General features: G+C 46.8%; 2 protein-coding genes across 2 annotated transcripts in view; one reads left to right on the top strand and one right to left on the bottom strand.

Moving 5' to 3' along the window:
• Nucleotides 1-885: 885 nt before the first annotated feature.
• trmt10b (tRNA methyltransferase 10B) lies at nt 886-6,064 on the bottom strand (the record flags this gene model as incomplete). The annotated part of the gene is made up of 8 exons (XM_084451550.1): nt 886-1,040; nt 1,444-1,567; nt 2,306-2,373; nt 2,830-2,908; nt 3,885-4,037; nt 4,182-4,315; nt 4,414-4,522; nt 6,044-6,064. The coding sequence occupies 8 exons, from the start codon at nt 6,062-6,064 to the stop codon at nt 886-888; spliced, it is 843 nt and encodes a 280-aa protein (XP_084307676.1).
• Nucleotides 6,065-7,851: 1,787 nt separating this feature from the next.
• The window catches only part of intu (inturned planar cell polarity protein), a gene marked incomplete at its 5' end in the record, with an annotated part of 22,743 nt that continues 16,050 nt past the window's right edge, over nt 7,852-14,544 (top strand). The window contains 3 exon segments of the mRNA XM_084451778.1: nt 7,852-7,934; nt 10,308-10,906; nt 12,770-12,855. Of these exon segments, the coding sequence (XP_084307904.1) occupies nt 7,852-7,934; nt 10,308-10,906; nt 12,770-12,855 (768 nt within the window).

Raw genomic sequence — 14,544 nt, 5'->3', positions numbered from 1 at the left:
GTTTCCCACGGGCCTGATTCCCAGACACTGGACTCGTGTCTTTTAGCGTAGCAGTAGCATTAGTCCACAGGCTGCCACCAGCCGTGTGACTCTCTAACCTCGGCCTACATATATCGAATATATAATCCAGTCTCACACCAAGCGCTTTGATCTGCTACTGTAGGCCTCCAGGAATGCATTCCTGTTGAATTTCATTCTGGGTTTCCTCGCCTAACTGACCTGATCGAACTGTCCTAAACACACCCTGCATACTCCCAATTTACTGTATAAACAGCATTCTATCATACTGAGCATTTATTTGTGTGTATCTTGTACATTTGATAAATATTATTACTCTTTGTTTACACTGCACTAACACGTCTCAAACCGTTCAAGCCTGTGATGTGAAAACCAAGCCTCAGGAATGCGTGGGAACTAATAAATATAAAGTGTCAAAGACGATTCTGGGGAATCGGGTTTTCCCAGTTTTTCCCTCATCTGTTTTTTATTCAACAGAACCTTATAAAAAACAAAACACAAGGAATGTTACAAGTGAGCCAGCAGACAAGTTTTGCTTCCACCCAGCGGATGCTTTTGAAAACAAAGTATAATCATAACAATGGAATTAAAAATGTCATAAGAAATGTTTTAACAGTATAAAAATAATTTTAAATAAACAATTTAAATATCCTCCACTTTTTTTCTCTGGAAAATACAAGATACAATCTCAGTCATCAAGCCTCTCAACCAGCGCACCACAGATTCAGTTGCAATGGTAGTGCAGATTTGTACGTGTGCACACAGGCACACACACACACACACACACACACACACACACACACACACACACACACACAAACCACAAACCCTCTGTTGATAAAAATAAGATTTTTTTCCTACTGAAAGTTATTTAGTGTTCATGGTGGCGTTCATGTCCAGACCTGATACGGGAACATTAGCAGCATCAGATGCCAGAACAAAACCCTTCCCCAATGGAAACCAAGCCCCCAGCGCTTTGGTCCAACTGCCAGTGTCATAGAATGTTGACAAGATATCAAACACTGGAAACGTTAGAGAAAGAGAGAGAGGGAGAAAGAGAGAGAGGGAGAGGGAGAGAGAGGGAGAGAGAGAGAGGGGAGGTGAGGTGAGATTTCAGAATCAAGTCATCAAATGTTTTTTCATAGTCCTTGACACTGATATCTTTGAACACAGACTCTGTGGAACTAATTGATTCACTTTTTTTTAAGGGGGGGGGGGGGGGGGGGATCTGTGTCTGACCATTCTGCACAGCCCGTTTACAACTATACATGAATGCGTTTACATTGTTTTCTTATTTTTCCAAGACCATTTGCTGCAAAAGAGAACAGTTCTCAGTCAATCCGCCGTGTTAGATAAAGGTTGGTAAATACCAGTAAAGTAGATTCTACAGATTCCATCATGAACAACGTGTGCTGTGCTCTTCACCTTGGTTGATGGCGAGGATCTTTGAGTGGAAGTTCTTGGGATTGTCTTTCTTCACCATGTACTCGTCTACGGGCAGCCTGGCTGTGCGAACACTCATCTCCCTCGCCCTCAGGTAGGACATCTTCTACAGGGAGAGAAACAGGAAGCATCCACTAATCAACCAATCACCGGGAAGAGAAACAGGCAGGAAGTGCTAACCGGCCAATCAGACGCCAGTGCTTTGACGGCAGATAAGACATGGCCTCTTTCACAACCATGTCATATCTGCCGTCAAAGCACTGGCGTCTAACCCTAATCGCAAAAGGCCCCAATTAATGTGATTCATAATTTTGCTTTGAATTGAGTGTGCTAGGACACGGACGAATCACAGGCGCTTATGCTGTCTGACCAATCACACGCGTTCCCGCTGAGTGCGCTGTGCGCAGCAATTTCACTGAGTAGACAGATAGCAGTAGGTCAAGACCAGTGTCACAAGAGTACCTGCAGCCGTGAGTAGTGAGAAAATGAGCGAAAACGAGGTCAGTGAGTTAGTAACAAGAAAGGGATCAACGTCCTTGATTTGGGAGCATTTTGGTTATTATATATTAATATTATATATTCAATATTAATCACGGTTATTAATCGCAATTACCATTTTGAAGCAAATAATTGCAATTATAATCTTTTGTCATAATTGTGCAGCCCTAACGAACATCCCTGTTACTCCACAGGTCAATTAGGAACCACTTTCATTGACCAGTCTCTTTCACAACCATCCCAGATAGCAAGCGGATCTGGGCCAGAACTAAGCCACAAGTGCCAGATCTGGCCTGTATATGGCCCTGATCCTTACGTCTTAAATAATACTGGAATAAATGTTTACCCTCTGAATGCTTTCATCCACAAGCCCACCAAGAATGTACACTTTGTCAACCTCCAGTCTCTCCAAAGCTGAAAACAGAGGAAGCAAAATTGCATAGTGTGAGCAGCAAATCCCCTTGACACAGATATCTGTGAACCTGTCTCGTGTCTTTTTATGGTTATGGGTAATGGTGAACCCCTGGGTAATGGTGAACCCCTGGGTAATGGTGAACCCCTGGGTAATGGTGAACCCCTGGGTAATGGTGAACCCCTGGTAATGGTGAACCCCTGGGTAATGGTGAACCCCTGGGTAATGGTGAACCCCTGGGTAATGGTGAACCCCTGGGTAATGGTGAACCCCTGGTAATGGTGAACCCCTGGGTAATGGTGAACCCCTGGGTAATGGTGAACCCCTGGGTAAGGGTGAACCGCTGGGTAATGGTGAACCGCTGGGTAATGGTGAACCGCTGGTAATGGTGAACTAGTGACACGATCACTTCATCTCACAATCCTCACAGAGCTCCATTCAGAAACATCCGGCCCAACCTTCTTCAGCGTCCGGTGAGAGGTAGATGATGTCTTCTGGAGGAAACAGGTCCAGGCAGCTCTGGTCCGTCACGTCCAGCTGAGATCGGACAGAAGACAAACACTCTTTTTTAAATTCCCGTGAAACGGGAAAAGTAACGCAGCGGTGGTGAATCAGTCTTTGTGGTCAGGAGAGGCTCTCACTCACCAGGAGAGCTGTGCAATATATCGTTTACACATCGTCATTGCAATGTGCACTTGCGCAATAGTCATATCGCTGGGCCTGCAATTTTTCTCCTGTAGTCAAACTCAAACACGTCATGATACAACATTTTTGCTGCTTGATACAAAAGGACGGTAGTTTGTCTGAGATAACATGAATGATTCAGACCAATCGCAATTGTCTAGTAGAGTTTTTAAATGATGCTCAGCAGCCCTGCCCCGCCCCGCTGGAAGGCGAGCACAAGTCGAATAAAATGAAAATGACAGAGAAAGGGGACGATTTAGTGGTTAAAAGAAAGTCAACGTCTGACATTTGGCTACCGAAAGGCTGATGTAACATCAAGCCTGGCGACAGCACAGGTAGCAATTAGCAAGATTAGAGAAGATGACGAGAACTAATCGGGGGCTCCCACGCCTTGTTTTACATATCGCAATATATATCGCAAAAAAAGTCCATCCATCCATCTTCATCCGCTTATCCGGGGTCGGGTCGCGGAGGCAGCAGCTCCAGCAGGGGGCGCCAGACATCCCTTTCCCTAGCAGCATCAACCAGCTCTGCCTGGGGAATCTTTAGCCGCTCACAGGCCAGTGCGAAGTTGTAGTCCCGCCACCTAGTCCTGGGTCTACCCCGCGACCTCCTCCCAGCCAGACACGCCTGGAACACCTCCCTAGGGAGGCGCCCAGGAGGCATCCTCACTAGATGCCCGAACCACCTCAACTGGCTCCTTTCAACGCAAAGGAGCAGCGGCTCTACCCTGAGTCTCTCCCGGATGACTGAACTTCTCACCCGATCTCTCAAAAAAAGTATATTGCTGCAATGTATGTTTTTGTCAATATCGTGCAGCCCTACTCACCAGGTAGTTCTGGAAGCCGTCGTTCATGCGGAGGCACTCTCTGGACAGACGACTGTCTTCCCTCATGGGGGTCAGGTACAGGTGGAACGGGCGGGAAGCTCTACGGTTGGATCCGTACAGCCTCCTAATCTGACCAGCAAGCCGGCATATTTCCTGGGGGGGAGGGGTCACACAGAAATCAGGAAAAACAAAAGGATGAAAAAAAAAGAAAGAAATCAACACAGGTTGTTAGTCAGAGTTTGATCCTGTTCAAGTGTTGGTGATTCAGCTTGACTTGTGGTTAAGTCAATCACCAACCTTGTCTGACATGCAGTCTGTCATACTCAGGTCTACACACAGTTTGGGTCCGTTAGCTTGTGCTTCAGTCAGACGCTCCTTGGTGATTGCCTTAATGACACGTTTGCTGAGCTGTGGGTGGTCCACATCAGTGCCTGTTTAAAAAACAACAACAGAACAACTAAGCTGACAATGAAGAAACTCACCAATAGTAAACATTCAAGTCCCCAGAGAAAAGTGAGCACAATCTCACCAGATTCCTGCTCGCGATTCTGCTTCCTCTTCGTCTTCTCTTCCTTCCTCTTGCTCTTCTTCGCTGCTAGTCTCCTCTCCCAGCGTCGCTGTTTCCTCAAGACGTTTCTCTAATCGTTTGACAGGCAGAAAAGACACAGACAACTTAAGCACAGACACAAGGAAAGGTAATATCAAAGCTGTTCACTGTTATCATCAAAAATGGCTGACTGTGTCAGATAATACTAGGGGAATGCATGTAGATGACAAAAAAATGCATTTCTGTTAAATATAATGTTTTGGTATAGACCCAGATGGAGTTTTATAAGAAAGTCCAAAGTGTTATTGCTCAGACTGAGTGAGGGCATCGTTTTCAATGACGTAAATAATCAGCATGGTGTGACGGTACTCACAGACAGGAGTGTGTCATCTCTGCCCGGTCTGTGGTCTGTCTCAGTTGTGTCCAGGTAAATGTGAAGCAGGCCAAGCTCCTCTGTGATCCCAGAAGCTGTGTTAAACTGGTCTCTGTGATGGTCTGGGGGTGTTACACTCATCTCACCAATCCCCACTTTATCTTCTTCAGTGCCAGCTAGTATCATATGGTCACTGCCATCACCTGTATTAAATCAAAAAAGGAAAATCAACATGAGCTACCTGCTGCAAATCATGCAAGTAAATGCCGTTAGAGACAGATAGATTACAATACAGTATCATGTTGAATTCCATACATACATACATTCCATACATGCTTTACTTAGCACGCAAGCTTACTGGTATAATAATGGATGTTCATTGAGCAAAAACTCTTAATCGTCATTGTCCATTGAGCAACTCTAAAATTCGTTAATCTAATTAACAGTAATATAACTAAAATATTCCTCCTTATTCCTCCTAATCACGTGTCAGTGTTTCATTCGTGTAATTCAATTTCGGACTCTGACTAGTGCAATCAAAGGATGAAATCAGCCAACCTCTGAAAAGATTTCCCCTTCATGTGTAGTCAATGTTGTTACGGCGCACGTGTATGACGTAATCACCAACGCATGCATATGTGTGCCAGGAGAGGGCAGCAGAGGCCAGTGTTGGAGATTCAATCTGACTGGTCCGCTGGTCCCTAAAAGTCCAGTCTAGTCGTACGGTATATAGATTGTTAACACAGGTGGGCCTGTTTGCACACCATGCACAATTTGTCTCAACTACCAGATAAAAAAAGGTTGAAAAAAATAGCATTTATACGACCCAGGGCATGTGATTAGGCATGCAGCATCGTACAAGTGCACAACTGTTTGCGAAAGTTTATCTGTGATTTACTTTCCAAGTCAAATATGCACACATGCATTAAAACACCGTGACATTGGTAGTAGTTATATCAGTTATGAATTATCATAGAAGGCAATGGGCGAGGTGAGGGAAACCGGAACTATTATGATAGTCTTCTGTCTAGTCGGACAGTTAACACTGATGCACGCCCACTAGCATGCTAGTCGCTAGTTTGCAGCTGTCAATCAAATAAAATATTCCTCCATTCTTTCAAATGTCACTTTTGATAAACACAAGTGTCAGATATCTATTTATTTTCCACAAAAATGTTATTAAGAGACATTAATCTCAAAGTAAAAAGGGAAAACAAGTTATTTGGTGACGGTGCTTACCTGTGTACCAATGAAATCCATTGTAGTAATAGTATGCAACATAGGGCATTGTGGGTAAATGAAATAACTGAACGTTGTATATTACTTTATTAACTATTCTGACATCAAACACCGGAATCATTGTCAGGAGATGGCGTTGCTCTGTCTAAAGAAAAGTATGGGCGTAATGTTTATATCATGTTGGGGGACATCCACATTGATTTAGTATATTCTCTCAATCTAATCACGTCTAAATGGCGTGTTTTATTATTCAAAGTCCCATTTTCAAATTAACATTGTCTATTTGATCGTTTTCGCTTTGTATTCGGTGTATCTTAGATGTGTTTCAATAACCATGACTGTCGCTCATATGGTCGCGATACAAGACCTTCCCAGATGGAGCAGGGAGTAAGACTATACTTTCAGGGATCATTTCTATAGTTCCTGACTTGAGAGATGCGTTTCTAAAGTGTTCAGTCTCGCTACTCACGATGACGAGATTGATACTCTCCTCTGAGCGCGAAGCGGGCAGACCTGCTGGGTCATCTCAGCGGGTCTGTCTTTGATGACCGTTCCTCATCTCTTCGGAGATCTGGAGGAGAAGAGTATGATCAGAGTGGTAGCTTCAGATAATGTTGAAAATTAATGTTGAAACATGTTTATAGGGGGAAGGTACCAAGACAATATGATTCTAAATGCAGAAATGTGTCAGATTAATTGTGCTGAATATGTTATAGAATATAATTGGTCACTGTAGGTCTATACAATGATGACAACTTACTGGACGTGTTTATGAAGTGTATTACTGATTAAACAACTTCATTTTAGAGTGGAGATGACATTCAAGCCACAGGCTCATCCCACCCAGGGGCAAAACTGAGTGGTTCAGGCGTTCCTTTGTGCCATCCGACTCCATAACAGTGCCTGGGCGCTCCTGGGTGTTGTGGATGTAGCCTTGTATATTTGAGTATTAGTATACATATTTATACAGACTGTATGTATGTATGTTCTATATTTAAGCATAGGCTACTGTCGCTATATCTTTATTAAAGCCTAATTTATTTCAATATATTGCTTAAAGTATATTCGTATATTTTTTATTCTGCAGTACAATTTTCCCCCACTGCTGCTGTACTTTTTCAACTGCTGAAACACCCAATTCCCCCTCGCGGGGATTATTAAATAATCTATATTACAATTGAGGTTCTGACAAAAGCAGACTCGCCCAGTAGGTGGCGCTCGTTGCCCCACCTGCCAGACCAGCGCACCAGACTCGCTTCACCAAGCATGTGCTGTGTGCTGTGTGCTGTGTGCTGTGTGCTGTGTGCTGTGTGCTGTGTGCTGTGTGCTGTGTGCTGTGTGCTGTGTGCTGTGTGCTGTGTGCTGTGTGCTGTGTGCTGTGTGCTGTGTGCTGTGTGCTGTGTGCTGTGTGCTGTGTGCTGTGTGCTGTGTGCTGTGTGCTGTGTGCTGTGTGCTGTGTGCTGTGTGGGTCTGGAGAAGTCATTCAGCACAGTTTCCTCTCGTCTTCTGAAGGATACCGGGGTGGGGAGCTGCGTTCTTCTCAGTGATTGGCGTGAGAAATCGGGGATGAATTTTCTGCCGCAGTTGGATTTTGTCTGAACTTGGGAGTTACTCTCCCCGGATCAGAGGACTTTATCCATTCAGATTTATAGAAGAATGCCTTTGACCGAACTAAACTTTCTCTGATCATCACTAGTGGATTTCAGTCGAGAAATGGATTTAATGCCCCATTTCTTTGAGTGCATTGTCCAGAAATACTTTATGGAGTTTGCAGAGCTCATTCGTCAGTGAAAATATGAGACACAAACATGTTTAACATTGCCACAGATGGAAGACCATTCTCTAAGAATTTAGAGGACTTTGATTCCATACGCAGTGTGCTTTTGTACAGGTCAGTATCTTTATAGTGAACGCTATTCATTTTGCATCAGTGCTCGTTTATTTATATTTTCGCTGTGTGCATTAATTCGTTGCAGCTTTGTTTGACTGCTTTGTCCACAAGTCCCCCGAATGCCAGAGGGGATTTAAAGACCTCGTGCAGTTAGAAAGGGAGGGAGGCCTCCAGCAAAACAAAAGTCTCACCCATCTATTCAGAGGGCATCAAGCTCGTTGGAAAGTAGGCTACTTAAGATTCACAACAGGTATTTTGACGAATAAAATGAGTCCTATGTAGCTGCAGAGTAGTTGGCTGATAGCATATCTCTTTTGCCTCATATAATATGTATTACGTTGCCTCCTGTATCTGCAATTTTATTTCCTTTGACACTTTAATGACATAAGTGCCTCCCCTGACGTAGTTTGTTGCAGTCCCCAAAGGGGGAAAAACTGAACTTTAGGGGAGTTTTATTCTGCACTTAATGCATTATTGAGTGACTGAACCAGTGACTGTACCATTTGATCGTAAAAGTCAACGAGGTAGTTGGTTGCACGTGTATCGAGTTGTGTCGAACGCGCTCGAGGTGGTTCTGTTTCTCTACGGAGGACGGGAAGCTTCGCTGTTGTTAGGGGCAACGCAACGATTGACCAACCACACCGGTCTACTTAGAGTCACGTGGTACAGCAAGAGAACCCGTATGGAGGTAACATGGCGATAGATTGCCAACGTCCGTCCAAGTAAAACTCCATAGACCGACCTGACCGACCCGTTAAGAGGGATTCTGTACCGTCGCGCCGCTCGTGCGATGTAAACAATGGCGTCTCGAGATTCCCACGGATCCGTCAGAACGCACGAGCCGCCGAGGGAGGAGGGCGAGGACCGGGAGGGCGAGGACCGGGAGGACCGGGAGGACCGGGAGGACCGGGAGGGCGAGGACCGGGAGGGCGAGGACCGGGAGGGAGAGGACCGGGAGGACCGGGAGGGCGAGGACCGGGAGGACCGGGAGGGAGAGGACAGGGAGGACGAGGACCGGGAGGACGAGGACCGGGAGGGCGAGGACCGGGAGGGCGAGGACCGGGAGGACCGGGAGGGCGAGCACCGGGAGGGAGAGGACCGGGAGGGTGGAGGACTCGACCACGGGAGCGATAGGGGATCCACAGCCTCAAGTTACAGTGACTCCGACTGCTCAGAGTAAGAAGAACAACTTCAAATATTACAGCGAAAGGACAATGCCGTATAAACCGTGCATGTAATGAAAGGGGGGTTGTCCGAAGGAGTCGGGGCCCATAAACGCATTTGTTGTTGCAAGAAGGCATCAACAACAAACCTCTACTTGACCACCGAGGCAGCTTGAGTTACACATTTTACAGTTGTTGATGTTGATGCACACAGCGAAGTTAATTGTGAATCCCCCTTTCCTTTGTTTACCATAACAAGTTTGGGGAATCAGGAATGCAAGAGTAAAAGAAACAAAGTATAAAAGAGAACAACATTCCACCACAATTTGCTTTCTTTCTGATTATTCTTTTTTTTCTGAGTTTGGGGAAATGTCTTTCTGTTTCCAATTTGGAAACTTAACCTTCATAAATAATTATATGTGCTGTTCACCATCCTCAGTGAATTTATGGATGTGGTTTCCAAGAGCCTACCGCAGGGTCGGCGCAGCTTAATTTAGTGAAACGAAGGAGGAGAAAATAATAGATGTCTGGGTGAAGGTTATTTGGCTCTGTTTCTCGCAGAGTTGGGACATTTTCTTTCTCGGGAAGTGTGGATGTTTCTCTGCTCCTCTCTCTCTCTCTCTCTCTCTCTCTCTCTTTCCCTCTCACTCTCTCTCTTTCCCCCTCTCTCTCTCTCTCTCTCTCTCTCTCCCTCTCTCTCTCTCTCTCTTTCCCTCTCACTCTCTCTCTTTCCCCCTCTCTCTCTCTCTCTCTCTCTCTCTCTCTCCCTCTCGCTCTCTCTCTCTCTCTCTCTTTCCCTCTCTCTCTCTCTTTCCCTCTTTCCCTCTCTCTTTCCCTCTTGCTCTCTCTCTCTTTCCCTCTCTCTCTCTCTCTCTCTCTCTCAAAATGCAATTTCTCCTCAAAAGCCACACGATTTGGATCAGGAATTCTCCCCAACTGTGGATGAGACACAATAACAACTTCGTATCAGAACAACACATTGTACATTGTAAAGTTTTAGCTTAGCTTTTTCTCCCTTACACCTGTTAGCCCTATGGTTGTTCGGCAAAGCTATACTTGAAGTTATTGTGTTAATACTGTACTCTGTACACTTTTAATGAAGCATAATACCGATAATCTAATTTTGAGATATTGAATTTAAGTTCTGCTCGTAGCCACCCCCATCATATTCCCCCATTTCTAACGCTGCTCGTCTGCGCGCCCTCCTCAGCGAGCTGGAACCGGAATGGCTGGACGACGTCCAGAAGAACGGCGAGCTCTTCTACCTGGAGCTGAGTGAGGGCGAGGAGGAGGCGGCGTTGGCCCGGGCCGGCGGCCAGGGCGTCTCCACCAACCACGTGCGCTTCAGCGAGAAGGAGGCCGAGGTCATCTCGGAGGAGACGGGGAGGAAGCAGGCGCCCGAGTCGCGCGGCAAAGGGGAGCCCAAGCTGAAGAGGCTGGCCAGGATCCTGAGGAGGAAGCGTCGGCCGCCGCAGCAGCGGGGCAAAGACACCGGGAAGGAGGCGCGCCCGGCGTCCATCTTGAAGAACCAGGCGGGCCAGAGGCCGGGGGTGGTGGTGCAGCAGCAGCGCCTGAAGGAGGTGTGCGTCTACCTGAACCCCAAGCGCCTGGGGGGCTCCTCGCCCCCGCCCCCGGAGAGAGGGGGCCTGCTGGAGGCGCTGCTGGGGGTGGTGCACCGCCCCTGCTGGAACCGGGGGGGCGGCCAGGGAGACCCCGCGGCGGAGAGGAGGAGGAGGAGGGAGGAGAGGCTCGTCATCCACAGCCTGGTACCCAGCAGCCCCGCCATCAAGTGCGGACAGATTCTCATCGGTGAGACAGGAAGCTCTATTCTGCGGAAACTTGATTTTAGATCAATCACACAGGATTCCAACGTAGAGGAGGTCTCGTGGTTTTTTCGACTAGGGTTGCAAATTTCAAGGAATTTCATTCATCGATAACTGTTAACCTTAACAAACGATAGTCGATTAATTGATAAGAACGTCCCGCGCTGGACTGCGCTTTGCTCGCTTCATTTTTTTGTCTTCTTCCGCTGTGTCGTTTCCCGGCATCCTAATTAGCCTTGACTACATGGCGGGGCGCCCTCATGTGCAGTCAGACCTTAAATCATGATTACATTTCACCCAACTAATAACGTTCGTTCCAAGAAAAAAGTTCTGTTCCATGAACAAGCAATTAATCGAGTAACCAAATCTTACTCGAGTAAATTCTTATCGGCAATTAATCGATAGTCGATTATCTGTTAATATCCCTAGTTGAGACAGGGAGCACAGTTAGACAAGAACACATTTTATTGGGCATACTGTACGTTAGTCTGACTCAACGGATGTAGGTTTTGCTGATGATCCTTGTCATGCGTTTATTACTAGTCTTTCTCCAGACTCTATATTGGCGATATTACGTTGAATCGCTGCGCTCCGCATACTACATAATAGTCTGAGCCACTTCACCACCCAAGCTGGTGTTCTGAGGGCGTGTCTAAGGGTCAAAATTGAAAGAGTGACAGGTCGTAGCAGCAAATGAGACGCTAGCCCAGGTTAGATGGGCGGAGCCAGGTTGGGTGGGAGTGCCTGATTGCGAAAGTTGTTACTGATTGGTGTCGCCGGGATTCCGGCGCTACCAATGAATTGCTAGGATTTGAACACCAGTTTTTTTGTGTCCCAGACACACAGAGAGATCTGCAGCATGCAGTAACATAGTTAGCGTAGCTTATGTAACGTATCGGTGAAAGAACTCTCATGGGTCTGGCGTTGAGACCAGTTTATTACTTCCCAATCAGTGGCGATGAAATCTGTCTGCCCAATCAAATTCAATCCAGACTACATGACACAACAACAACCTAGCAACCTGTTCCACCAATCCCAGAATGGTAATGAGTCCAGATCTCTCTCCAGCGCTGGCACGACAACAAAGCGTGGGGATAGGTTTGGCTATGCGAGATTAGGCATACGTTATCTATCTACGCTAGATATATACTGTAGCTATCAAGTCTGATGATGAAAGACAGGAACCACATTATTCCAGTGTAGCAACAGTCTCATGTTTCCCTTGATGTGGAAATGGTCTGGGCCCCTTCATATACAGCAGAGCTATAATTAGTATAATTATAGCTCTATATTAATATATATAATTACTATACATTACGACCGAGGAGTTGAGCTACTCCACGGTCTTGTCACGGGAGTCGGGCCCTGGTGACATGAGAGGTGAAATTCTATGTAACTGTAGACTTGACTTTTACAGACTTAAGTGTCCTAATGGTTTTGAGGTTTGTGTTTGCGCTGGTGTTCCAGACAGACCCTAGGAATGCTAACTGAGCTTTACCACACATGAATATCCACATGAGTTAGCATTTAACAAGGCTTTCATCTAGGACGGTTGCTCCATGCTAAAGCAATTAGACTTGCTAAATACCTGAAATAACTCATGTCGAAATCTGACTGGCAGAGATAGAGTCTGTGGAGGTCTGCGCTTGTTTGCAGGTGAAAAAACATTAGTTTTGTACGTCAGAACAAACACGTCTGCCTAAATTGGCATTGTACTTATTGTCGTACATATAGCAATCCTCATCAAAATCATTTGATGAACAGATAACTGTTTCAATTAAAAGACTGATGGTTCCAGCTAGTCATAGTAGGATGATCCCATGCGCTTCCCTACGGTTCTGTCTCCCAGGTGACGTTCTCGTAGCTGTGGACGATGTTGACGTCTCCTCGGAGAACATCGAGAGGGTTCTCTCCTGCATCCCTGGACCTACACAGGTGAGAGGGTTCTCATGATCTTGTTCTTATGACGTGTTTTTTTCATGATCCCGTCTTTATGATCTTGTGATAAATGTTCTGATGACCTTAGTGACCTCAGCCTTTAGCCTGGTATGACCATCCCGATCTAGCGAGCTCACTGCTTCACTCCGCTATATCGGTCTGGCCTTCGCCCCATAGAGAGCGGTTATGTGGGAGGGGGTACTTGCCTTGACAGACAAACACCTTCAGCCAATCAGCGTTCAGCAAACTTTTGCCAAATCCAGTCGGAAGAACGGGAAAAACGTCTTTTCCACCGAGAAACTCCGCTAGTGCGTCCTCTTGTTCTTGTTTAAGTGTTGTGATTAAGTCTATTTCTGCAATAACTGCACTTATAGCTGCGTTTATTCTTCTAACGTTAACGTTACCACTCGTTGCTTCAGGAACCGCCATGTTTGTTTAGCGAGCAGCAGGGACACGAACCAATCAGGGGCTGCTTTCCATTGTGAGGCGGGACAGCAGTTAAAACGCAGTCCCTGATTGGCCCGGCATGGTCTGGATTTTTGCATAATCTCTCTGGAGGAGGCGAAGGCCAGAACGTTCTGCGTTAGTGAAACAGTATGTGAGCTCGCGTTTTCAACGGTCAGACCAAAATGCCTCTGGACGCATTCGGATACCTACAACCAATCGGAGCGACGAAACGCGGGTCAGTCGCTGTAGCAAACACACCCCATATTAGATAAACGGCTGTGATTGGCCCGGCCATTATTAGGCCGGCTGGGACTCGACTTTGAACGGTTGGATGGTCAGACTGATCCACAGAGTGAAATTCAACGTGAGGTCATGTGATCAGACGGGCGAAGCGCAGCTATAGGGCCCTGGGAAAACAAGACAAGCTTTCCCATAGAAGGGATCCTCCATGCGTTACCCACTGAGCAAAGACACGTCTAAAAGACGTCTTTTAGATGTCATTTGTTACTTTTTCGGACGTCCAAAGACATCCAATTAGGAGCCAGAATGAATGGTTTTTTTTAACGTTCAGATATTGAACCCGTTTTGCACGTCCACAGACGTCTTAGAGGGGTCCAAGCCAGACGTGTGAATATTGAGGGGTCCAGCAGATGTACAAATGGGGTTCTGGACCGACGGACGTTATTAAGACATGATCTGAACGTCTCCCTGACGTTGCGTGTTTGCTGGGTAACTTGAATGCTATGGTTGCTATGGGGCGTAATTTTGGGGCTGGATCTCGATGCTATCGTCGGGCTTCCCTGTGGCGAACGGCAAAGAAACTGGTCCCCGTCTCCACTGAATATAGACATCTAGTTCCTCCCCGCGGCCTCGGTGAGTCCCGGCGGTGAAAACACACGCTCGCTAGGCAACGATCGCCACCTCCGCGCGTTCTGGCGGCGTTTCCGAGAAAACGGAACCCTTTGATCGGGGGGGGGGGGCGGCTCTGAGCGACGGTGGCGGAGTTTCGCCACCGGGATCACGGCCCGAGGAGCGGAGGCGTCGGAAGGGGTCAGGAATTCGTAAATGACAGAGTTTCGGCGGGACGGCGGTGGCGTTGGGCGAGGGAGGGAGGGAGGGAGGGAGGGAGGGAGCCGGTCAGGGAACCACAGGAAGACGGCCATTACGCTGCGGCGCGGAGAGAGCGGCTGATTAGAAGACTCGGGCGCCGAGCAAATTACACCGTAGAGGGAAGAGAGG

The sequence above is a fragment of the Borostomias antarcticus genome (genome assembly GCF_949987555.1).
Source record: "Borostomias antarcticus genome assembly, chromosome: 17".
NCBI classification, from domain to species: Eukaryota; Metazoa; Chordata; class Actinopteri; order Stomiiformes; family Stomiidae; genus Borostomias; species Borostomias antarcticus.
Note: the sequence above shows the minus strand (reverse complement) of the source record. Positions and strands in the feature narration are given on the sequence as shown.